Here is a 26,650-nt window from a genome sequence, read left to right as displayed (position 1 = left end):
TGGCTGGGGTCATGATCTCAGGGTCCTGGGATAGAGCCCCGCATAGGGATGTCTGCTCAGCAGGGAGTCTGCTTCCCCTCTCTCTCTGCCTGCCTCTCTGCCTACTTGTGATCTCTCTCTCTGTGTCAAATAAATAAATAAAATTAAAAAAAAAAGAATTGTAGGACTAGGTATGCACCTAATAAAAAGACGGTAGCATTTTAAAGTCAAAACCATTGATTAATGGGGCAATATACTCTTTTTAATGATCCTTTGGTGACCTGAAAATGTAAACAAACTTCTTCCAGGACTTAATTTTGGATTGAAACTCCCTAAATCATTTTTCTTTATTTCCTGGTCCCATCCCATGCTATGAGAGCTCAATCTTGAATATACAGTCCCAAGAGCGTGAAGATCAAGCCCACTGTTCTGAATTCAGGTAATCTCATTTGCTTTTCTCTCAACATTTAAATTCATAGAAGTTTAGGGATCCTTTTGTGGGCAAGGAAACATACCCTAGAAGGACTAACTGACTCCAGGAGCCTGTTCCACAGAACTGGAACTTGCACAGTCACTTGATACTGTTTCCACACATACTTTCACAGAAACTTGCTCTTGGTAACATGTTGCTTCACACTGCTCTCACCTTTTAGGTGTAAGTCTCTTCCTGCTTGTCCCTCTTGTACATTCACTTTTCACTGAGTCACATAAATTGGTGAAGTGAGACAGGTTTGTAATATCCACACATGACAGAGAAGAAAAGGGAGCCACCGGGTGGCTGAAATAACAGATGTTTCTTTTTGGGAGGCTGGGAAGTCGAAGATCATGGTGCCTGCTGATTTGGTTCCTGGTGGAGGGCTCTCTCCTCTCCTCCTACTGCGGTATTACAAGGGTGTCTCTCTGGCCCCTTCTTTTAAGGGCATTTACCCCATCGTGAGGGCCCCACCCTCACGACCCCATCTAGCCCTAATTACCTCCCAAAGGCCCCACCTCCTACTCCCATCACACTGGGTAAGGTTAGGGCTTCAACATGTAGGAACTTTGTGGGAATGACACAAATTGTTATAGCAACTGCTCCAGAACTGAGACCAGAACCCAGCATCATTGGTTTCAGTGTGGCTGCACAAACATGTGTGGAGGTCTCTACTGCAGGAGGTCCTATACCTCAGTTCTTATCAGTGCCATAACTTGCTTCCCGTGGGAGCAAGTGCCCTAATGGAAAACAGCATTCAGAAGGTGACGATATTACATCCAGTGGAAGGAGGAAGAATGACAATGTTTTCAACAGGTAGGTATGGATAGAGGGCATTGCAGGCATACAAAGGGCTCTAAAATGAAAGGGCATGGGTTGTCTTTGGGAAATAGGTAGAGTCTGTTTAACCACCAAGAACTGGGCAGTCAGGCAATAAGGCTGGAAAATCCAGGGTACTTCTCACCCCTCCACTGTTTATTCTGTGGACACTGTCTCTTTTTACTGTCTGTTTCCTAGGGTAGGGACCCTCTTCTCTATTTATTTGGTTGAACCTAATGGGACTAGCAAGGGCTCTACAAAGGGTGGTGTATAAATCACAGGGCTATTGAAAGCAAACAAAGCCAGCAGAGCCCTCACAGTGGCGAGACAGTGCCAGTTGTGAAATGGGGCAGCAGAACGTTTTCCCAGTTGAAGTGGAAATGCCGTGGAGCAAGAAAGCGGAGAAGCAGGTCTTCTGCCAGTGATCTTAAACTGAGCAAGAAAGACAAACGATCTTTTCCTAAAACACAGGAGGAAGGGGATCTGGGCTTTACGGTCAACGTGGTCCTTGCCCCACTGGGCTCCAGACAGAGGCAGCTATCCCTGGCTCTAGTGGCTGCTGGGAAGGAAGGGTAAGGATGAGGCCTAAGGAACAGAGGTCAAAAGCGTGGAAACACCGCCCATCACAGTCTCGGGGAAAGGGCGAAGCCGGCTCTGGGCGAGCAGAGCGCTGACACTCGCACGCCTGGCGCAGGGGTCGGGAGAGGAGGAAAGCTCCCTCATTTAGCGGGTCGCCAGCCTCGGGGACGGCCTTCGGTTAACCTGCTCGGCCTCGCAACAACAACAAAATGTTTTGATTCTGTTTTTAATAAAACCATTTTCAGAACCTCAAAGAGGGCGGTACCTAAAGGAATCTGAAAAATACCCCGCAGGGCTAGAGGAGCGGGGTGTGCCCCGAATCAGGAGGCTGCAGGCGGACACACCAGCGCAACGCGGCCAGATAATCTCTCACCGTACCGGAGGCCAGAGCTATTCCCCAACCTCCGCGGAGCCGCTGCCCCCAACGCGCCCCGCGCACACCCCCTCGCTACGCGGACGCAGGGTCCCAGGCGGGGGCGGGGCCGTCAGAGGCCAGAGGCGGGGCCTGGTGGGGCTCGCGGTTGGGGTGGGCGGGAGGTGCAGGCTCTTCTGCTCTCTGATTGGGTCTGGGTTGGACAAGGGGCGGTGTCTTGGAGAGGCTCTATGGGCCGACATTGGGCCCCGAAAAAAGAGGGCGTGGTCTTGTGAAGTCAGTTCCGGTTGGTGTAAAACCCCCGGGGCGGCGGCGAACAGGCTTCAGATGCTTCTGGGTTGCGGTGGAAGAGGGTTTTGAGTTCTCGTGTGTGAGCTTGAGAGTAGAGCGCTAGAGCGACCCGGCGAGGGATGGCGGCCACCGGGACCGCGGCCGCCACGGCCACCGGCAAGCTCCTGGTCCTGCTGCTGCTCGGGCTCACGGCGCCTGCCGCGGCACTGGCCGGCTACATCGAGGTGGGGACCCGGCGAGCGCCGAAGCGCAGTCTCCCTCGCCCGCTGTGCGAGCGCGGCCTGCGAGCGGACGGGCTGGCGGCGGGGTCCGGCAGGGCCGGGGGCGCGGCGTGGAGAGCGGGGAGTGGGGGTGGTCCGGCGCTGCGGCGGGTCTGGCGGCGCCTCCCCCGCCCGCCCCTGCTTGGCGCAGTGCTTAGCGCTGGAGGTCGAGCTGCCTCCGCCGCCGCAGAGGCCAAATGAAAGGCATCGGGGCTGCGGGGCGCGGGGGGCGGCCGGCAGCCTTGGCCGCCCCAGCCCCCATCCCGCCCGCGGCGCCGCCACATCCTCTGGGGACCCTGCGCGGCTCAGACGCCCAGCCCGCCCTCCTCCGGGATACTGAGCCTCTGCGCCCTGCGGCCCCGGCGGCTGTCCTCAGCTCCGGACCTCGGTGCGGCGCGGCTCCCTCCGGGGGCGGCTCCGCGCAGACCCCGAGCTCCCGGGCTGCGGTGGGCAGCGCGCTCCCCGCCCCCGACGGCGGGGTTTCCCACCTGGAAGAACCAGATGCCTTTGTTGGCAGCGCGGGCTGGGCTGTGGGGATGCAGGCTTCCCGGGTTGGCGCTTGGAAAGTGCCGAGGTGCTGGGGCGAGCGCCGCTCTGGCTGCACCGGGAGAATGCTCCTGCACCAAGCAGCGGGTGTGCCTTCTGCTTCCTGTGTGCCTTCCTCTCGAGAGATCCACCGCTCTGGCATCAGGCCTTCGGGAGGAATTGTTAAATATAGCTGTTTGCTTAAGTCTAATAAACAAGGGGAAACCCCTCTCTGGTGTTCGTGTTGCTCCCCTTTTCTTGTGGGTTCCAGCGAGGAGGAAGCGCACGGATGAATGTGTAAAAACTCTTGTTTAATCATACTTTTTCTCGGTGTTAGAATTTAAGTAGCTGTTACGCATCTGACAGACCCATACACATCTTTTTGCTTCGAGGTGGTGAAGTAGGCTGGATTCGCGGCTGTTTTCGCTGGAGCTAAGGCCGCTGGAAGGGGCAGAGTGGCCGGGGTCGGGGAGGGTTCTACGGCGCAGTTTGGACTTTGCGGCTTCATGAAAACCTTTTTCTGTTCCTGAGGGAGAGACGTGGGACTTTATTTTTACTTGCCTTCTCGAAATAGTGCTTGAACTGTTGGACTGGAATGCATAGTTTCGGGTGTAGTTACTTCTTTTTCCTCTTCACTATTTTAAAAATTACAATGGATTTCTGCGGATTTAGCTAATTTCAGAGACAAGTGAGACTGGATTTGATTACACAGGCATTGAGCGAGAAGTTTCTAGCAAAAACCCCGAGTTAGAATGTGTTCTACAGAATGTCCAAACATTTATTTCCAGGATCAAATAAATCTAATCAAGAACACACCTCCTCGATGGAATGGCTTAAAATGTTTGTATTCATCCTGCTTAAAGCTTTGTGATTCTTTGGAGGAAGGGGGGGGGGAGGGAAGGAAGTTGTATTTTAAGTAGACTTAATGTTTATATATACATGTTTTTAGATGACCATTATTTTAGTTTCCACACAATGGTTAGATTTGTGTCTGTGATTCCTGATACGATGTTGCAAGCTAGATCAGCAGGATGGGAAAAGAAGGGGGGGGGGGAGGATTTTGTATGGAACATAGAACTTCTAGGTCAGGGTGTCAAAAACCATTTTGCACACTCTTTTACCTCACTACCCAAGGGAATTTGTAATTTCAGGCACTAAAAGATTCATAATAAAGGATTCCTCAGTTTTAAAGCCTATCTTCCTTTCAAGTTTAAGCAGAACATTAACACCTGTATGTATGCCTACAGAGAAAGGAAAACTAGCAATATCAGAATTAGTTGTGGATTGAATTCAGTTGTTACCCATAACATTGTTCAATTGGAAAGTCCGGTTAGACAAAAGGTAGGAATTAGACATTTCCCTAAAACGGTTTTTAAATGCTGTTTTTTTGATTACTGTTCTTTGGAACTATATTTTTGACCACACTAAGTTACCTTTCAGATCATTTTCCTTTTGTTAAGCAGGCAAAATTTTATTTGTGTGTATAGCATTTCATGGCATTTATTTGCTGTTAGGCAAAGGACTGCCTAAACCTTAATTTAGATGAGAATGGCCTAAATCAGGATGTCTTTGGGAAGGTCTTTATTGAGATTAGCCAGAGGGATTCTAGCCAAATCCCTGATCAAGTTGCTTGGCGCAGAATTATTGATTGGCGAATCTTTAGTGTTGCTTGATGTTGACTGAATTAATCTCTTACACCTGTTTAAAAAGAAAAACCCACCTCTCCTGAGGTCATTTCTTTTAAATCCAGGGTATGTTCTGTTGTGTGCACGCTCCCATTTGGGATTCTCAGACAGTATTTGTGCTGAAACTCTGCACTCTGTAACAGTGGACGTTGATGCTTCTGAGAGCCAGAATGCAGGTTCGTTCTGCTACATGTAAAAGGGGGCCATTCGCCAGACGATTTTCAGGAAATGACTACAGAGTATGACAATTGACTTAGAAGATAAAAAGGCTTGTTTTGGTATTTCTGAGGGGTGGTATAGGGAATGTCTAATTATGACTTGGGGAGATGCCAGAGCTTCTGACAGGATTATCGGTCATTATTTTATCATAACTGTTAAGAATCTTTTGATAAATATGAAAAACTAAGACTTAGCAATCAGATCCTTCTGTCATAGAGGGAATTTGTTTTGTCACCTAAAGCTGAGCCCTCTTACAGTGTAACCACATGTGGCTACTGACCTTGCAGTGTGGCTAGTATGATTGAGGAAGGAGTTTTCCACTTTATTTAATTTTAATTTAAGTTGACATTTAAAACTGAAAGTTCAGGGATTGAAAAACTTTTAACTGTAAGTTGAAACAACTTGGTTATGTGGATCTACTCATTTAATGAAGTCTAAACGCAGGTCAAGTATTTCCTATGCAAATTTAACATCTAAATTGCGTTTTGCTGTAAGTGTAACATGCACAACAGATTTTAAAGACTTCGAATGAAAGAAATTGAGCAATGTCGCGTAAAAGTTTTTATATTGATTACATCAAAATATTTTAAAGCCTTGGCTAAGTAAAATATGTTAAAATTAATTTTACCTGTTTCTTTAAAAATTTTCTTTTAAAGATTTTATGTGTTTATTTGACAGAGAGATCACAAGTAGGCAGAGAGGCAGGCATAGAGAGAGGGGGGAAGCTCCCTGCTGAGCAGAGAGCCCGATTAGGCTCGTTCCTAGGACCCTGAGATTATGACCTGAGTTGAAGGCAGAGACCCAACCCACTGAGCCATCCAGGGGCCCCTTTTAATTTATTTAAAAAAGATTTTATTTATTAGAAAATGGTGTGAGGTGGGGGAGGGAAGGGCTGAGGGAGAAGGAGAAGCAGGCTCCCTACTTGGGGGCTCCATCCCAGGACTCTGGGATTATGACTTGAGCCGAAGGCAGACACTTAACTGACTGAGCCACCCAGGTGCCACTGTTTCTTTTAACTTTAATACGGCCACCTGAAAATACAACATATATAGCTCATACTATATTTCTTCTGGACAGTATTAATTTTTTTTTTCAAGATTTTATTTATTTATTTGACAGAGATCACAATTAGGCAGAGAGGCAGGCAGAGAGAGAGAGGGGGAAGCAGGCTCCCTGCTGAGCAGAGAGCCCGCTGTGGGGATGTGGGGCTTGATCCCAGGACCCTGGGATCATGACCTGAGCTGAAGGCAAGGCTTTAACCCACTGAGCCACCCAGGCGCCCCTAATTTAATGTCTTGCTTGAAGTTGGTCCAGCATGCTCTTAAGAGTTTTTTAGGACAGCTTTGACTGTTGTTTTTTGTTACTTTTTTTCAATTAAAAAATGTTATTTAGAAATAAGTTCAAGCTCACAAAGGTAGCAAAAATTATACAAATAAGTCTCATACCCAGATTTACCAGATGTTAATGTTTTTCCTGTTCAGCATTTGATTTATCTTTCATTCTATTATTATGTATTTTTTTCTGAAGTATTTGAGTGAGATTTAAAGAAATTTAACATTGATACAATACTTTGATCAAATCTCCTGTCTGTATTCCAGTTGTCAGTTGACCCACTAATGTTTTTTTTATAGCATTCAAAAACATAGTTATTTTTAAAACTGAAAAGCTTTGGAAGTCTTGGCAGTAAAATATGAAGGGTTATTAATGTTTTCCAAATATAAAAAACAGATTTTTGAAAAGGCTTTATTATTTTAGAGGGGTATGGCATGGAGAGGAGAGGGAGAAACAGATACCCCGCTGAGCTGGGAGCCCCTTGTGGGGTTCATTCTCACCACCTGCAGATCATGACCTGAGCCAAAATCAAGACTCAGAATTTGGTGGCTTAACCCACTGAGCTACCCAGGCACCCCTAAAAATCAGATTTTTAACTTATATTGTTTGACTTTGGGAAAAATCAAAACTTAAACTTTCCAAGATTAATTATGTTACTCAACATTACTGAATTCTTGGGCTTCCCTGCGATCAAGAGTCGCATGCTATTCTCTGAGCCAGGCAGGCACCCCATTCTAAATTTTCTTTTTAAAATAACAAAAAAAAAAAACATAGTTGGTACACATTCATTATAAAAATTAAAAAATACAGATAAAAATGAAAATAATCTCAAAACCCATTTTCCAGGGCAACCTCACTGTAAACATTCTGGTGGTATATATCTCAGCAGATGTATCAAGTACCTATGTTTTATGAAACTGACATATATTGGATATTGGCGGTGCTGCCTAACAGTTACTATTTTGAATTGTCCTAAAATGAACTACTGATAGAAAATGAAGTTTTCTGTGTCACAAAATGTAGGGATAAATCTTTGTACAGTAATTGTAGCTTTTATGGGGGCTTGTCATTTGAGAGAGAATTTGAAATTGTCTGTGATTCAATTTTCAAGAGTTTTTTAGTGAGATAAAGATTACCTTGATGCTTAGTTAAATTTAGTATCATGTACCTTGACCTGTGGCTGTAAATGGAAAGTGAACCATATAGCCCCATTCAGATAGAAATAGGTTCCAGTCCCTTGTATCACCTACAACTAATTATTATTTTTTAAAGATTTATTTATTTGATAGATCTCAAGTAGGCAGAAAGGCAGGCAGAGAGAGAGGGTGAAGCAGGCTCCCCGCTAAGCAGAGAGCCCGATGTGGGGCTCCATCCCAGGACCCTGAGATCATGACTTGAGCCCAAGGCAGAGGCTTAACCCACTGAGCCACCCAGGCGCCCCCAACTAATTATTTTTATTAAGGGAATTTTTCCTACATAGGCCATCATGAAATTTCTAAAAATTTTTAAAATTTTTATTATTTTTAAAAGATTTTATTTATTTATTTGACAGAGAGATAGCACAAGCAGGCAGAGCGGCAGGCAGAGGGAGAAGCAGACTCTGTGGAGCAGGGAACACAATGTGGGGCTCGACTGAAGGACCCTGGGATCATGACCTGAGCCGAAGGCAGCCTCCCAACTGACTGAGCCACCCAGACATCCCATGAAGTTTTTTAAAAATGAAATTTCTTTATAATCTATTTTTATTTTAAAATTCATTTTATTTATTATTATTATTATTTTCAGAGAGGATGGGAGGGACAGAAGGAGAGAGAGATTTGTAAGCAGGCTTCATGGCCAGCGCAGCCCACCATGGGGGGTCACTCAGGATCCTGAGATCATGACCTGAGCCAAAATTGAATCAGATGCTTAACTGACTGAGTCACCTAGGTGCCCCAAGTATAATTTTTTTTTTTAAATAAGACTTTTCATTTGTTATGTATCCTACTAGTGTTTGTTGAATCACTGTTGTGAGGTTGTTTTAGATGTTAAATGCTATAGTAATAAAAACAAATATGCATAGTGCTTTTTACTCTACCAAATGCACTTGCCTGTGATTTCTAGGCCCAACCCTCAGAGGATGTCATTGAATACATCTGGGATTTTCAGTTTAAAATGCTCCCCAGGTGATACTTGTGTGCAGGTACAGAAAAACAAAACAACAGCAAGCAAAAAAACCTAACAGAGCTCATTTGGGCACATTATCTTCTAAGTCTACACAAACAGCCTACTGAGGTAGGTATTATTATCCTCGCTTAAAAAAGGCCCTGCAGCAGGCCAGGGTACGAATCCATCTGTCCTTTTCTTAGTCTGTTGCTCTTTCTTTCCTCTATGTCAGGGTGTTTCATAATGTTTCTCTTGTGGTTGCAGATTTCCTTTTTTAATCTTCCCCACTACCAGAAAATCTGATATAAGTATTTGCTTTAAAAGAAATTAATTTCATAGAAGTTACAATGTATCATGAATCAATATATACCAGTCTATTAACAGTGATTATCTTTGGAGGATGTAATTGCAGGGGACTTTGCTTTTCAGATTTCTAAAAAGTTCTAATGCTTTTTCATATAATGTGCCAGTTCTCTCTCTCTCAAAATAGTAAGTTTGTTTCATCTTTGTATTTTGCAAAATTTAAGGAAAGGAAATTTGAAAGGCCCCTGTGTGTGTGATGTGGATTGGACGGGGTGGGGGGGGGAGTCTTATGAGAATCAGGGTATGGGGATTATTTGGAAGAGAAAAGCCTGCCTTCACCAGATTTATAATCACTAGCCTAATTGATAGACAAACCATAGGACGAGGTTAACACTAATCACCATGACTGGGATAAGATTGTGGCCCAGAAAAAAGTTAATCAGCATTTATAGTGGGGTACCTGGGAGGCTGGTTAGTTGAGCAGCTCGGTGCAGCCTTTCTACTGCTCCTTTCTCAGCTGAACACCTCTTAGTGGTTGCAGATTGGATGGAGTTCCAGAGGGCACGCTCCTATATGATGTCCGGGGAGAAAAGAGACAGTTTCTTCTTGTATATCTCCAGAGCCTTAAGGTTGAAGAAATCTTTCTCAAAGCCCACCAGCACAGTACCCCTCACATCTCACTGGACAGAAATGTATTGGCTGCTTCTAGCCAATCCAGATGTCTGCAGGGGAGTGGTGCTGTGGGTTGGGTTCTGTTGGAAAAAAGTCCTTTGGTAGTTGGGTAGGTAGCACAGGCAAGGGCATTCTCTATTTGGGAGCTTATAGAATAGGTGGGCTGGCTGGAAGGAAAAAAGAATTAATTCATTCCTACCTAATTATCTGCAAGTTAAATGTTTGCTGGCAAAATTGAGAAATCGAAGCAACCTCACACAGGCCGTTGGTTAGGATCTTGGCCCTTCATTTTGAGGGATATTGCTGTCTAGAACAGAATGACTGGAATGGTGAAGAATATGAAGAGTTTGACATGAAACATGAACGAAGGGCCTGGAGAAGAAGAAAAGGTGGGATTTAGTGGTGGTGGCGAAAAACATAAATATTTTAGGATATTTGATCGTTTGTTTTGGAAGGCTAAGTAGGAGACTCATTTCTCCGTGGAGAAATGAGCTGAATAAGAGTATAGGATGTTCTTTTATTTTACTTCCTTTAATTATGACTATTTCCGGGGCGCCTGGGTGGCTCAGTGGGTTAAAGCCTCTGCCTTTGGTTCAGGTCATGATCCCAGGGTCCTGGGATCAAGCCCCGCATCGGGCTCTCTGCTTGGCGGAGAGCCTGCTTCCTCCTCTCTCTCTGCCTGCTTGTGATCTCTGTCTGTCAAATAAATAAATAAAATCTTTAAAAAAAATTATGAATATTTCCAACATAATAAAAATACAGATACTCCTTTATTTACCACCCAGTTCTGTTAAGTTTTAACCCTTCCCATATTTGCTTTATCCTTTTTATTTTTTTTAGTACTAAAGCACAGATATAGAAATAAAACATTACAGTAGAAAGACCTCCTTGAATGTTTTCCAGTCCCATTAACCTTCCTTTCCAGAAGTAACTCTTACCTTGAGTTGGGAATTTAGCATTCCCATTCATGTTTTCATGCTGAGAGAGACCCCTTTCTTCTTTCTGGATTCCAAAGAAGTTTGTTCAGGCTCTTAGAGTGGTAATAAATATTTATCGATGCAGAGCATTAATTGTTTGAACATATTATGATTTAAAAGCTAAGATACTTGAAGTGGAAGTAGAGGTAACCAGATACTCATGAAGGTGCCAAGCAGGCATGACACCATTGCAACCCTCTGTACATCAAAAGCCCTTGAGTATTTTTGAGCTTTTAGAAATTTATAGCTCAGTGTGTTTTCATAAAGCACATACCTATGTAACTACTGCCAGGGTTAAAAAAAACAAAACAAAACAAAACAAAAACCCAGAACATTCCTACCCTAACCACCCCCTCTAGCAATTATTACACTGACCTTCATGGTAATTATTTATTCTTTATAGTTTTATCATCCAACCATTTGTCCTTAACCACTGTAGTTTATCCTGTTTTCTAGATTTATATGAATGGAATCCTTCAGTATGTATTCTTAAGTATCTGGGCTCTTTCACTATTCATGGTGTTTTTTTTTGTTTTGTTGGTTTTTTTTTTAATCTCTACACCTGGTGTGGGGCTCAAACTCGTGACCCTGAGATCAAGAGCTGCTTGCTCTTCCATCTGAGGCAGTTGGGCACCTTTCTTTCACTAAATGTGTTTTTGAGAGTCATTGGGATTGTTGAGTGTGGCTGTGTTGTATATTCCTATGTTGGAAGAAACTGATTTGTTTTGCTGATGGACATTTGGGTTGTTTCCAGGTTGAGGTTATTGGGATACTGCTGTTCTCTCTGGCTTGCCTTTTTACTCTCTAAATGATGTCTCTGGAAGAAGTTTTTAATTTTACGGTCTAACTTAACCTCTTTTATGATGATGATGATGATGATGATGATGATGATGATGATAGATGCTTTTTGTGTGCTCTTTCAGAAGTCTTTTCTTACTCTGAGGACATAAAATTACTTTCCTAGATTGTCTGTTAGGAACTTCTTATTTTGCCTGGCACATTTAGAGCTACAGTTTACCTGGAACCGATTTTTGTGTAATAAGAAGCATGGGTCTTTTTATTTTTATCTTTTCCATATGGGTATGTGGCCCATACCATATGGCTGTCCAGCTTGCACCATTTATTGTCAAGGTCATCCTTTCCCTTCTGTTCTCCCGTGGCACCTTTGTTGTTAATTAATATCTCTGTATGGGTGAGTCTGTTTCTCGGCTCTCTTAATCATTGATGTTGGTGTGTATCCTTACACCAACTCTACACTCTATTTTTTTTTTAAAGATTTTATTTATTTGACAGAGACATCACAAGTAGGCAGGGGGTGGGGGAAGCGGGCTCCCCGCTGAGCAGAGAGCCTGACATGGGGCTCCATTCCAGGATGCTGAGACCATGATCTGAGTTGAAGGCAGAGGCCCAACCCACTGAGCCACCCAGGTGCCCCAAGTCTACACTCTCTTAATAACTGTACTTTATAATAAGGTTTTATATCTACTAGAGTATACCCTTTTACTTTGATTGTCTTTAATAGGGTTTGGCTTTTTGTAATTATGTTCTTCCCAAATACATTTGCTGCATTTCACTGAAAACAGCCACTTGTTGGAATTTTGATTGGGATTGCATTTAGTCTGTAGTTAATTGGGGAAAAAAATTGATTTTTTTTTTTTTTTTTTTTTAATATTGAGTCTTCCAGGGGTCCCTGGGTGAGTGTCCAACTCTGATCTCAGGGTTGTGAGTTTGGGATCCGAGTTGGACTTGGTGCTGGGTATGAAGCCTACTTAAAATAAATAGTCTTCTAATCTAGAGATAGGGTGCATGCCTTTATTTAGGTCTTCCTTCATTGCCCTCGGTCATTTGTATAGCTTTCTGCCTAGAGATCTTGTACTATCTTGTCTTACGTTTATTCATAGGTATTTGATTATTTTTATTTATTTATTTATTTATTTGACAGAGAGAGAGAGAACACAAGTAGGCAGAGAGAGAGGGAAGCAGGCTCTCTGCTCAGCAAGGATGCTGAGGCAGATGCGGGGCTCGATCCCAGGACCCCGAGATCATGACCTGAGCCGAAGGCAGCGGCTTAATCCACTGAGCCACCCAGGTGCCCTGGTATTTGATTTTTTTAATGCTGTTGTAAATTTACTGTTCTTTTGTGCTTGTGGAAATGCAGCTGATAGTTGATACGTTCCAAACGCAGTTGATAGTTCCAAATTGTGTATACAGAAGGCATGCTAAACTTGTGCACTAATTATAATTTATCAGTAATTTTGAAAATTTCTGAATATATTCTACAGATTATGATAGTTTTGTTTTTTTTCCCTTCCAATTCTTACAGCTTTTATTTCTTTTTCTTGCTTTACTGTACTGGCTAAGACTCTAGGAAAGTGTCCAAGAGACGTGGTGATAGCTGGTATCTCTGTTCAACTCATGATTTCAAGGGGAAACTACATTTCACTGTTTATATGATACTTGTAGGTTTCTTTGTAGATACCCTGTCCTTTATTAGAATAAGGAAGAGCTCTTTTATTCTGTCTGCTAAAGATTCTTTTCGTGACTGATTGTTGAATGTTCTTCACTTTTTTCCCCAACTAACTAGATGGTCATACGATTTTTCTTTTTGATAGTAATGAAATATTAATAGATTTTTTAAAATATGTAAGCAACTTTTGCGTTCCTGAAATGAGCCAGACTTACTTATTTTATGGATTTGGTTTGCTTAAATTTTGTTCAGGTTTTTTGCCTCTGTGCTCAGAAATGGGTTTGGGGTGCCCAGGTGGCTCAGTTGATTGGACTGACTCTTGATTTTGGCTCAGGTCATACATGATCTCAAGGTTGTGAGATGAAGCCCAGCATTGGGCTCCGTGCTCAGTGTAGTCTGCTTGAGATTTTCTCCTCCCTCTACCCTCCTCCCCCTGCTTGCACTCTCTTTCTTGCTCTCCAAAATAAATGAAATCTTAAAATTATTAAAAATCATTTAAAAAAGGTTGGTTTGACTTGTAATTCTTCTTTCTCTCTCTGTTTTTTAAAAATATTTGTCAGGTTTTGGTTTCAAAGTTTTAGGGCCTCAAAAGGACTTGGAGAGAGGAGATATTGCCTTTTTTTCTGTTCTCTGAAATAGTTTACTTATGGCATTATTTTTCTTTTAATGTTTGGAAAACAGTTTACCAGTAAAGCAATCTGGGCTTTCTTTGTGGTAAGATTTCTAATTATGCATTCAATTTATTTACTGATTGTAGGATTAGTCCTATTTTGTGTGAGTTTGGTTAAGTTTCCCTAGTAATCTATTTCATTGGATTTCTTAAATTGACATAGTTTGATCAAAGTTGTTTATAGTATACTCTTAATGGTCTTTGTAATATGAGTAGAATCTGAAGTGATGTTACCTTTTTTCATTACTAACTTGGTTATTTTTGTTTTGTTGTAGTGGGTCTAACCATGTGTTAAGTCTTTTGATCAACTTTGGGTTTTGTTGATCCTCTCTGTTGTCTGTTTATTTTACATTTTCTTTCGTTTTTTAAAAAGTTTTAATGTTTAAGTTCTCTTTACACCCAGCATGGGGCTAAGACTCAACAACCCTGAGCTCAAGAGTCTGTGTTCCCTGCAGACTGAGCCAGCCTCCATTTTATTTCTGCTCATTATTATTTTTTTCTTTCTACTTTCCAGAGGTTTAATTTATTCTAACAGTTTAATTTATTCTTTTTCTGACCACTTAAAATTTTTTTGGCCTTTCTGCTTTTATATTAATGTAAAGCTATAAAGTTTCCTCTGAATAGGGCTTTAGCTGTAGTGCAAAAGGGATTTTTTTTAGCTTTCCATTTAATTAATTAATTTTATTTTTAATTTTTAAGATTTTATTTATTTATTTGACAGAGAAACAACGAGAGAGGGAACCCAAGCAGGGGGAGTGTGGGAGGGAGAAGCAGACTCCCCACTGAGCAGGGATTCCCAGTGCAGGTCTTGATCCCAGGGCCCTAAGATCATGACCTGAGGTGAACACAGACATTTAAGGACTAAGCCACCCAAGCCCCCTCTGTTTTTGTTTTTCAAAAGATTTTATTTATTTATTTATTTGAAAGGGAGAGAGAGTGAGAGAGCATGAGCAGGGGGAGGGGTGAGGGAAAGGAAGAAGCAGGCTCCCCGCTGAGCAAGGGGCACAACTCAGGGCTCGATTCCAGGACCCTGTGATCATGACCTGAGCCTAAGTCAGACACTTAACAATGACTGAGCCACCTGGTGCCCCAGCATATAAGTTTTGATATGTTATGTTTTCATTATCATTCACTAGAAAAATTGGTTTTCCATTGTAATTCTGTTTTTTTCTCCCCAGGCTATTTAGAAGTACATTTGCTGGAGTACCTGGGTGGCTCAGTTGGTTAAGTGCCTGACTCTTGGCCTCAGCTCAGTTCTTGATCTCAGGGTTCAGAGTTCCAGCCCTGCATTGGGCTCCTTGGTGGGTTCCTCAGTGGGTATGGAGCCTACTTAAAAAAAATAGTACATTTGTTAATTTTTTTTTTTAGACTTTATTTCAGCTTGAGAGAGCTCACAGATCTCTCTCTGAGCATGAGGGAGAGAGAGAGAGATCACAAGCAGGGGGAGGGTAGAGGGAAAAGCAGACTCCCAGCTGAGCAGGGAACCCCAGGTGGGACTTCACCCCAGCACCCTGGGATCATGACCCGAGTGCTTAACTGAGCCACCCAGGTGCCCCCGTTTGTTAATTTCTAAATATAGGGATTTTTTCTTGTTGTCTTTTTGTTACTTCCAGTTTAACTGCATTGTGATGAGTCCTTTGAAATGTCCTTTGAAATTTGTTGACTTGTTTTATGACTGGTCTATGGTAAAATACTCATTGTATGAATGCAGAGAATGTGTATTCTTCAGCTTTTACTTGTGATGTTTTATGTATGTGCTGATCCTGTTGTTTTCGTGTTGTTCAGATTTTTATCCTTAAAGATTTTTTTTTTTTAAGATTTTTTATTTATTTGACAGAGAGATCACAAGTAGGCAGAGAGGCAGGCAGAAAGAGAGGAGGAAGCAGGCTCCCTGCAGAGCAGAGAGCCCGATGCGGGGCTTGATCCCAGAACCCTGAAATCATGACCTGAGCCGAAGGCAGCGGCTTAATCCACTGAGCCACCCAGGCGCTCCCGTATCCTTAAAGATTTTTAATAATCTTTCTTCCCAGTTATTGAGAAAAGTGTGTTAAAAATCTCCCAACTGGGATTTTTTTTTAAAAAACTTTATTTATTTGACAGAGAAAGAGAGAAGAGAGCAAGCATAAGCAGGGGAGCCCCGGGGGGGAGAAGGAGAAGCAGACTCCCTACTGAGTAGGCAATCAGAAAAATTCCCTATATTTAGAAATTAACAAATAGGGGCACCTGGGTGGCTCAGTTAAGTGCTCAGGTCCTGGTCAGGCTTGATCCCAGGACCCTGGAATCATGACCTTAGCTGGAGGCAGACACTTAACCGACTGAGCCACCCAGGCACCCTCTCCAACTGTGATTATGGGTAATTTTTTTTCTCCTTGTAGTTTTGACAGTTTTTTGCTTTATTTTGAGGCCGTTCTTAGGTGCATGCAGATTTAGTATCATTATCTCTTCCTGAAGAATTGAATCTCATAGTTTCCCTTTTTATCTCCAGTAGTTTTTTTGCCTTTATTAATATTTTGTTTAATATTTCTATGTTTTAGATGTGCTATGGTTTTTTCTTTTATTAACCTAGTACCTGTGTTTTCCTGGAGTGTTTAGTACATTTACATTTAATGTGGCTGTTGATATGCTTGAGTTCTCATCTATCTTCTTATTTAGTGCTTTTTGTTTGTTCTGCCAGTTCTGTTTTTTTTCCCCCTTAGTTAATTCCTTTGGAATTTGTTACCATTTTACTTACCTTATTACTTTGGAACATATTTATATAGTCTTTTATTATTGCTTTAGTGTTACTTTAGAAATTTCAGTATCTTTCACTTATTGGTGCCTTATGTTAATTGGGATTTTTATCCTCTTCCTGGACAATAGAAGACTTCAGAACACTTTTAACTCCATTTAACCCCATCTCATCTTTTTTTGCCATTGTTGTTATATATGTTAATTTCATTTTAAACCCCAGAAGATGTTATACAAACCATGTTCTATATTGTCAAATGAATTTAGGTCAGTGGCTATTGACTCTGGAGGTGCACTGGGATTGTCTGGGGAACTTTTGCAGAACACAGATGGCTGGCTGCAGTACAGACCAATGACATCTGGACCTCTGAACAGAAAATTAGTATTTTCTAAAAACTCCTTAGATAATTCAAGTTTTTGGTGAGATTGAGAGCCTCTGATTTAGTTTTCCATATTTATTGTTCTCCTGATTTTTTATGCCTCTTGCATCTCTGACATTTCTTGGATAATTTTTTGTCTTCCAAAACATGTTAGAATTTTTTAAGGGTAGGTTGGCTGTTGTCATATTCTTTTACCAAATACCTTTTCCACTATCTTTCTTGCAAGATAGGTTCATTGGAAATAGAATTTCTTTCATCATCTTTAAGTACTTACTCCATTTCTGATACTTTGTTACCAATATCCCGATATTGAATGTTATCAATAACTTACTAGAATTTGTTGGCAGTATAATTATCCTCCTTTGAAAGTAACATATTCCTAAGTCTCTACTTTTAACCTTTTCTCTTTGAATCTGATTTTCAGCAATTTTGCTATTCTATACTTAGGAGGAGTTTAAAAAAAAAAAAAATGTGTTCTCCTTGGGGATCCTACGTAGTTCAAATACCTGACTCTTGATTTCAGCCCAGGTCATAATCTCCGGGTTGTGAGACTGAAATCTGCATCAGGCTGTGCTCTGGGTATGGACCCTACTTAATATAATTCTCTCTTGTCTTCTCCCTCTGCCCCTCCCCACTTGAGAGCTCTCTGTCTCTCAAAAAAAAAAATAAAAAAAAAAAGTATTCTTGTTAAAAAAATAAAAAGCTTCTTGAGTCTGTGGTTTGATGCCTTTCATCAGTTTTAGAAACTCCCCAGCCATTTTCTTTTTAAGCGTTTAAGTATTGTTTCTGCCTGATTCTCTCCTTTCCTGTGGGACTCCAAAAACAAATACCTTAGACGTTGTCACTGTGTCCACTGTGTCTCTCCAGGCCTCATTTGATAGATTTTCTTCTGGCTCATTTTTCTGCTTACTAATAATTTTTTCAGCTGTATCTGATCTGCCTTGAAGTCTACCCATCAGGTTCTTAATTTCAGTTACTGTAGTTTCAGTTTTATAATTTAAAAAATGATTTTATTTATTTGGCAGAGAGAGAGTGAGAACACAAGCAGGGAGAGTGGCAGGCAGAGGGAGAAAACCCCACTGAACATGGAGCCTAATGGGGGACTCAGTCCTTAGGACCCTGAGATCATGACCTGAGCTGAAGGCAGGCATGTAACCAACTGAGTCACCCAGTGCTGCATAATTAAAAAATTTTTAAATTGTTTCTAGATCATAGCTGAAATTCTCAAATTTTGTCTTCTGTGTCTTTGACCATGGAAAATATAGTTGTCTGTGTCTGATAATTCCAGTATCTTGGGGTCCCTGTGTTTTTTTTTGTTTGTTTGTTTTTTGTTTTTTTTTAAACTATGATGTATTTATTTTGGTTTTCATTCATGTCTCCTTTTTTGTCAAATTATTTTTGATGATGTGCCAGATACTTTGTTTACACACATGCCTTAATAGGCTAATTTGAGGCCTAAGCTAATGTTATACTGCAAGGAACATTCCATTTGCTTCTACCTAAAGCTTGGGGATTGTAGCAATGCAGGATCTCCTTTTTATTTCATGGATTTAGATTATTAGAAGCTGAGCTGCAGTCTCTGGGAAAGCCTGTCACCATTCTTGGTTTAGTCTGCTTTGTAGTATCAACTTCTAATTTTAGGCTCTCCAAGTACACTTCCCTTCCCCTGTTCCTCCAGCCCTGGACTCTAGTCCCTTTCCCTTTAGTCCTTCTATGCATCAAAAGCACTACTTAGATACTCTCCCAGAATCTTTCTGTTTCCATGGAGAAAGAAAACTCTGCAAGCTGTGCCTGTCTCCCTGAGCCTTTATCCTCCCCTCAGTATTGACCCATTAATTTTTTACTGTCTTTTTAGATCTCTGCTGCCTTTGAGCCGGTGATTTTCATATTTTGTATTGCTCTTCTGGTTGTCCTCATTAGGGTGGTTGGTCTGAATTACCTAGTTGAGCATAACTGGAAGTTAATTCCCTTGAAATTAGATATTTACTGGGAATTTACAGAGAGAACCTAAGTGAATTTACATAGTTAGGGAAGAACAGACAATCAGGAATAGAGTAGTAGATTCTAGTGATTGTTGGAGTAATAATAATGATAGATCTATTTATGGTGCAATTGCTATGTATAGTGTTTAAAAAATTTTTTTTTATTTGACAGAGAAGCAGGGGGAGTGGAAGAGGGAGAAGCAGTCTTCCCGTTGAGCAAGGAGCTGGATGTGGGGCTGGGTCCCTGGACCCTGAGATCATGATCTTAGCCAAAGGCAGACACTTAACCAACTGAGCCACCCAGGCATCCCTGTGTATAGTGTTTTACATATATTCATTGAAACCTTGAAATGATCCTGAGAAAGGGAACTGTGGTTATCCTTGTCTTACAGATGTAGGAACTGGAGAATGTCCAGGTAAAGTTACTTGACCAAGGTCATGAATCAGGAAGTGATGAACTGGTTCTCAAGTTTGCGCTGACTGGTGTGACAGATGGCCTGGATCAGATCCCTGGGGAAGGGAAAGCCCAGCTTGGCATGGGAGTACTAAATGTCTTCAGAGAAGGTTATCAGACAGCCCACATTCATTTTTTAAAATTTATTTATTTTTGTAAGGCTTTATTGTTATTCCCATTACCATACAGTATAATACTAGTTTCAGTGAAAATACGAAACGGTTCACAAATTGTGTCATCCTCGTGCAGAGAGGCCATGCTAATCTTCTCTATATTGTCCCAACTTTAGTGCATGTGCTGCTGAAGCAAGCTCCTGACAGCCAACATTTAGGTAAAACAATATAGGAGGTGATTCTTAGTAATCGGAAAGTCGAGGGAAACTGTCCTCAGGCCCGTAGTTTCTCCACCATCAAACCATTATCAGTAATTGTCCTAATATTAGGACTCGAACGTGTATGATCTATCTCAGAAACCTATTTGTCAATTCTTAATATCTTTAAAGATGTTTGAGATTCTGGGGCACCTGGTTGGCTTAGTTGGAAGAACATGTGACTCTTGATCTTGGTGCTCGGAGGCCCATGTTGGGTGTAGAGATTCCAAAAAAATAAACTATTAAAAAAAAAATGACTGAGGTTCTCAGTTGACTCTTTACAAATGATTATTAAAAGTGACCCTTAGTGTGTGTATGTGTTAAAGAAAAAAATATATAGTCATTGTGAAAAATTTAGAAAAGCAGATAAGGCAAAACAAATAAAAACAAAGAAATTAACCAATTAAAGAATTTACCAATTAGATAAATAACTTTTTTTCCCCACTCTTGTTTTTTAAACATCTTAATTTTTTAAAAACATCTTAATTTTTAAAAAAGTAGATTCCCCTTTATATGTTTATAACCTGTTCCCCCCACATTTCACGTATTGAGTAACTTTCCAGGGCATTAAGTATTTTACATCACTTGAGTTGAATCACCCTTCAAGGTTTGGGGCTTTTGAACTCCCTGCATTTACAAAAATTTATTATTTTTAGCTGATGTTACTAAAAAGTAACATGATTTAAGATAGAGCAGAACATGCGTACTGCGTATTGGTGCATTTGGAAAGCTATTAAAGGAAAGGAGTTATAGTCACTTAGTTAGTGTTCAGTAAATGCCCCAGAACCCCCTCTACTTATGTCCTGGGGCCAATACACTGAAGGCAACATCGCCTGGGCAGAGCCACCCTTCCAAGGCTTAGGAACTCTACAAGGGGGGGGTGGAGTAGGAGAAGGGTGCCGAGCAGACCAGCCTGTCACAGGGTCCTCTGCATTCTGGCAGCTGGACTTCACCACGGAGGTCCTGCTCAACAGGGGACAGTGTATACCTGGAAACAGCAGAGGGCTTAGAGTGCTTGCTTTCTCTCTTTTCTTTCTTTCTTTTTAAATATTTAATTTATTTATTAGAATCATTTGGAGGAGAGACAGAGAGACTGCTCCCCACTGAGCAGGGACCCTGATGGGGGACTCCCATTCCAGGATCCCGGGATCATGACCTGAGCTGAAGGCAGACGTTTAACTGACGAAGCCACCTGGCTCTGGCACCCAGAGCATTTTCTTCATTGGGTGTGGCTCGTCATGAAAGGGACGGCTGTCCATGTTGGGCTGGGACTTGGTACATCTGGTTTGGTCAGTCTTCACTGCTAAGAAATCGTTCATGCCAGCCACAGCTTGCTTTCGGGCAAGCTCCACCTGGAGTGCGCAGCTGCGGTACATGCCCTTGCTCACCTTGTTGAACTTGTCCAAGGTGAGGTTCAGCGCCTGCTGTACATCCTCCTCTTTGACGTGGTCAGCGTCCCATGGGGCTTCCACCATTGGAAACATGCTCCTGCTCATACCAGGGCCAGAGTCAGGGCCAGGGTAGCCAGCAGGGTGCTCAGGGGCCCAGCCATGGTGTGCTTGGAGGTGGGTAAAGCTTAGAGGGGATTGATCCTGCAGTGGCCCTCACTACGTTTTTAAATGGACAATATTTCATCCGCCCCCACAAGTTTTTTCCATACCCTGAATACATAGTACTTACAGTGATACTGCGGAAGAATACTGTTTACCAGTGGTTGGGTATTTGCAGTATTGGCATTACAATTTGAATATATGATTGCATTTTGCCCTTATTTTATAAGAATGAGTGGAAAAAAATGGGAAGCAAAGTGCTTACTGTGTTGATAAAAAGCGCATGGTATAATGTATTGGTACTTACTTGGTGCTTTCTGGAGAATCTTTGAAGTTAGGTGAACACTCAGTGGGCTCAATTATGTTGGAAAAGTGAAGGAGTGTTTTTAAGTATTTTATTATTCCTATTTAAAAAAAAAAAACCATGTATTTGAGAGAGAGTGCATGGGCGAGAGAGTGAGCAAGCACGGGTTGGGGGCGGGGCAGAGGAGGGATAGAGAGGGAGAAGCAGACTCCTCACAGAGCAGGGTTGAGAGACAGGGCTTGATCCCAAGGACTCTGGGATCGTGACCTGAGCAGAAGGCAGATGCTAAACCAACTGAGCCACCCACGCACCCTTATTATTACTATTTTTTTTTTTTTTTTTTTAATTTTAAGTAGCCTCCAGGCCCAGCCTGGGGCTTGAACTCATGACCCTGAGACCAAGAGTCGCATGCTTTTGTGACTGAGCCAGCTAAGCACCCCTATGATGGAATGTTTTTAGATTGTGGAATCAAGTTTTCAAGGATATTTTTTGTCCTGAAAGACTGGGAGTAATTGAGATTTGAATAAATCATTACCTTTCTAGTAGCAGAACCCCCAATAATGTGCATATCTTTGAACTTGCCCACTTTTCCAAGAATTATATATAAAAGCAAGGATCTTTCTATTCTGTAATTTAGCTATAGTTTATTGAATTCTTTCCTTTATAATTGGATATTCATATTTCTGTTTTTTTCTAATATGCAGTGGATGTCACCTTTTTTTGTTTTTAATCATTTTAGCTATATCTTAAGTTGACATTTAAAAGAACCTTTGTAATAACTTGTTCTAAATTTGAAGACTCTCCATGGGAATTGGTTCATTTGAAGTTCTTTGTAGTCTTTATTAGCCCATATTTATTAAATTGCTATATGGAGGGCACTGTGACATGACAGATAACACTATAGTTGAAAGCAGCATATAGTTACCAAAATGATAAATGAAAGAAGCCTTTTATGTTGTTGGAAAATGATACTGCTTCTCCAGTCTTTAATAGATGATTTTAGTCTAGTTTATCTTCTTTTAAAAAACTTATTTCCAGGGCTTACTTCCAGATACATTTAAATATCTCAGCCTAAAGATACAAAAATTTCTCTGAATTGGACTATTGAAATTTCTTTTCCTCCCTCCCCCTTTTTCCTTTTAAAGATTTTATTTATTTATTTGACAGAGATCACAGGTAGTCAGGGAGGCAGGCAGAGAGAGGAGGAAGCAGGCTCTCTGAGGAGCAGAGAGCCAGATGTGGGGCTCGATCCTAGGACCCTGGGATCATGACCTGAGCCGGCAGAGGCTTTTACCCACTTTTTTTTGGGTAACAGAGAGATTGTGCATTCATGTGTGTTGAGGGGAAAGGGTAGAGGGAGAGAGAGAATTAAGCAGGCTTCGTGCCCAGCATGGAGCCCGACATAGGGTTCCGTCTCACAACCCTGAGTTCATGACTGGAGCTGAAATCAAGAGTTGGATGCTTAATCAGCTGAGCCACCCAAGTGCCCCATAAATTTTTTTTGGTAATATATACATAACAAAATGGTTAAAGTGGTCAGTTTTAAGTGTATAGATCAGTGGCATTAAGTACGTTCACAGTCCCCTGCAACCACCAGCATTGTCCATTTCTAGAACTTTTCAACATTGAAACAGAAACTCTGTACTCATTACACACTTAATTCCCTGTCTCTCCCCAACCCCAACCCCCCCCTGGAAACCTCTCTTACGAATTTGCCAATTCTCATAAATGGTCTTAGAAACATTATACTGTTTTCAAGTAAATGTATCAGAATGGCGTTCCTTTTTAAAGCCGAGTAATATTCCATTGTGTGTATATATACCACATTCTGCTTATTCATTCATCTGTTGATAGACATTTGGGATGTTTTTACTCTGGCTATTGTGAGTACTGTTGCTGTGAACATGGGTGTACTTGTATCTGAGTTCCTGTTTCAGTTCTTTCGGATATGTACTGAAAAGTGGAATTGCTGGCTCATATGGAAATTCTCTGGAGCTTTTTGGAAACTGAACTGTTTTCCATAGTGGTTGCTCCATTTTACATTCTCATCATCAACATGCAAGGGTTCTAATTCCTCCACATTCTTGAAACCGGTTGTTTGGTTTTTTTGGGTAATAGCTATCCTTATGGGTTTGAGATGGTATCTCATGGTGATTTTCATTTCCTTAAAGCTTAGTGATGTGGAGCATCTTTTCATGTTGGCCATTTTGTGTATCTTTGGAGAAGTGTTTATTCAAGTCTTACACATTTTTGAATTGGCTTTTTGTTGTTGAGTTGTAGGAGCTCTTTATATGTTCTAAATATTCATCCCTTATCAGATATGTGACTTGGGAATATTTTCTCCCATTCTTTGGGTTGTCTTCACTCTCTTGATAGTGTCCTTTGTACAGAAGTTTTTATTTTGATAAAGTCCAGTTCAGCTGTTTGTGTGTGTGTCTGTGTGTCTGTGTGTCTGTGTGTCTTTGTTTTTGGCGTCATTATCTAAGGAATCATTGCAAATAAAATGTGAAGATTGCCCTTATGTTTTCTTTCTTTCTTTGTTTTTTTTTTTTTAATATTTTATTTATTTGACAGAGAGAAATCACAACTAGACAGAGAGGCAGGCAGAGAGAGAGGAAAGGAAGCAGGCTCCCTGCGGAGCAGAGAACCCGATGTGGGGCTCGTCCTGAGATCATGACCTGAGCCGAAGGCAGAGGCTTTAACCCACTGAGCCACCCAGGCGCCCCTCTGTTTTTTTTTTTAAGAGTTTATTTATTTGACAGACAGAGATCACAAGTAGGCAGAGAGGCAGGCAGGGAGATGGGGGTGAAGCAGGCTCCCTGCTGAGCAGAGAGCCTAATGCTGGGATCATGACCTGAGCCGAAGGCAGAGATTTTTAACCCACTTAGCCACCCAGGCGCCCTGCCCTTATGTTTTCTTGTAAGATTTTTATCTTTTGGGGCGCCTGGGTGGCTGAGTCGGTTAAGTGTCTTACTTTGACTCAGCTCATAATTTCAGGGTTCTGTGATCAAGCCCCATGTCAGGCTCTACCCTCAGTTTTGTCTTTTTAGGTCTTGTAGTTTAGGTCTTTGACCCATTTTGAGTTAATTCTTGTTTGTGGTTTAAAGTAAGGATCCAGCTTCATTCTTTTGCAGGTGACTGTCCAGTTTTCCCAGCAATATTTGTCAAAAAGCTTGTCCTTTCCCTATTGAATGGTCTTGCCACCCTCGTTAAAAAATCATTTGGTTATATATGCAGGCGTTTGTTTTTGAGTTCTCCATTCTGTATGTCCTTTTTTAATGCTAGTACCACACTGTTTTTATTACTATAGGTAGCTTTGGTGGTAGGTTTTGAAGTCAGGAAGTTTTTTTTTTTTTTTTTAAAGATTTTATTTATTTATTTGACAGAGAGAGATCACAAGTAGGCAGAGAGGCAGGCAGAGAGAGTGAGAGGGAAGCAGGCTCCCTGCCGAGCAGAGAGCCCGATGCGGGACTCGATCCCAGGAACCTGAGATCATGACCTGAGCCGAAGGCAGCGGCTTAAACCACTGAGCCACCCAGGCGCCCCTGAAGTCAGGAAGTTTAAGTCTTCTAATTTTGGTCTTTTTTGAGAGAGTGAGGTTCCATATGAATTTTAAGATTTCTTTAAAAATTTCTGCAGGAAACACTTGAGATTCTGATAGGGATTGCACTGAACTGGTAGGTTACTTTGAGTAGTGATGTCATCTTAATATTAAGTCTTTAGGTCTCTAACGTAAATTTTTATAATCAGATTTTTTATAATTGACATGGGATTAATTTTAGTTTGTATTATAACTTCTGGGTGTTAGGTGTTTGATGACTTTTAGGCTTCTGAAATTAACTGTCATCTCTACTAGCTGTGATTCCTGGTACTGTGATGCAAAACCTGTGGTCAGCAGACAGCATGTGGCCTGGACTTCTGTTTTGTCTGTCACCATGTTGGACTTCATTGTATTTTAAGTTCAAATTGAACATCACCATTTCCAGGGCGCCTGGCTGGTTCAGCCAGTGGAGTATGTGACTCGATCTCAGGGTTGGGAGTTTGAGTCCCACATTGGGTGTAAAGAGCACTTAAAAATAAAATCACCAAAAAAAACCACACAAACATTACTTCCAAATAACATGGATTTATATGTTAAAATTCCTTTCAGTTTTTGAGAAGTTGGAAGATCTGGCAGCAGTGCTCAAGTAGCACCAAGCTTCCTTCAGATGGGGAGGACACTGTGCTTTTCTTGAGGGAGGTTTAATGTGGGTTGCCATTTTTGTCTTACGTTCTTGTCTGCCGCTATCATCTTTCTGTTCGTCCATAGGCAGAGAGTTTTCAACCCATTTGAAAAGAGGAGAAAGAGAAAGTTGAATTGAAATTATCTCTTGCAATAAGTATTTATTGCTCATGGCAGATTTCAAGTGACCTGAAAATTGCCTTTCATAACAGAATCTTTGATGGTTTGGTTGAACCTTGCTCTATCCCCACCCCCTTTGGAAGATGATTTATGCTTAATGCTTATATAAATATTTTTCCTTATAACAGCTCCTTTTTTTTTTCTTTAAAGTAATGTCTGCACACAGTGTGGGGATCAAAGTCATGACCGAGATCAAGAGTTACATGCTGTACTGACTGGGCGAGTCAGGCACATCTTCTTATAGCAACTCGGAAGAAAAATGAGGCGTGGTTAGATTCCTGAGAATCTACATTAATAAAATATCCTGCTGAGCTATCATTATGAAAGATTAATTTTGTGAATTGTTAAAAGTCGTTGAGACTGAAGACTGGTTAGTGTTGTTTTTAAACAATGTAAATAGTAACCAGGAGAGATAAAAATCAGATTAAAATGTTTTAAGTATTGATTTTAAAAGATGCAAAACCTGATAAGCTCCTAGCCAAGTTAAGCTATTACATGTGGTTTTATGTATGTATATGTAATGAGTGAAGAAGTTGAACTTGTCACAGAATAATGGAAGTGAAAGCATATTGTTGCTCTAGTGGCAGAATGGATTTCATTAAAATATCCCTGTGGTAATCTGATATTATGAGAGCAGCATTTATGTCTCCAAGAAGCTATAGGAAATAGAATATAAACTTCAAGTCCCATTTGAGGTAATGATGGTTGCTTCA

General features: G+C 41.4%; 1 protein-coding gene and 1 non-coding gene across 5 annotated transcripts in view; one reads left to right on the top strand and one right to left on the bottom strand.

The window, feature by feature from the left end:
• The first annotated feature begins 2,544 nt into the window (after nucleotides 1–2,544).
• Nucleotides 2,545–26,650, top strand: part of APLP2 (amyloid beta precursor like protein 2) — an 84,318-nt gene continuing 60,212 nt past the window's right edge. For 2 of the 4 annotated variants that reach the window (XM_046014575.1, XM_046014574.1), the window contains exon 1: nucleotides 2,545–2,737. In XM_046014575.1, the coding sequence (XP_045870531.1) occupies nucleotides 2,633–2,737 (105 nt within the window). In that variant the 5' untranslated portion in view covers nucleotides 2,545–2,632. The remainder of the gene's footprint in view (nucleotides 2,738–26,650) is intronic. The other 2 variants (XM_046014573.1, XM_046014572.1) reach the window with 1 other exon arrangement.
• On the bottom strand, nucleotides 19,519–19,620 carry LOC123950149. Its single transcript, XR_006820149.1, has one exon. It is a non-coding gene; the product is annotated as a U6 spliceosomal RNA (small nuclear RNA).

Source organism: Meles meles, chromosome 8 (assembly GCF_922984935.1).
Source record: "Meles meles chromosome 8, mMelMel3.1 paternal haplotype, whole genome shotgun sequence".
Lineage (NCBI taxonomy): Eukaryota > Metazoa > Chordata > Mammalia > Carnivora > Mustelidae > Meles > Meles meles.
The sequence above is the reverse complement of the archived record's forward strand: the minus strand, read 5'-3'. Positions and strand labels throughout refer to the sequence as shown.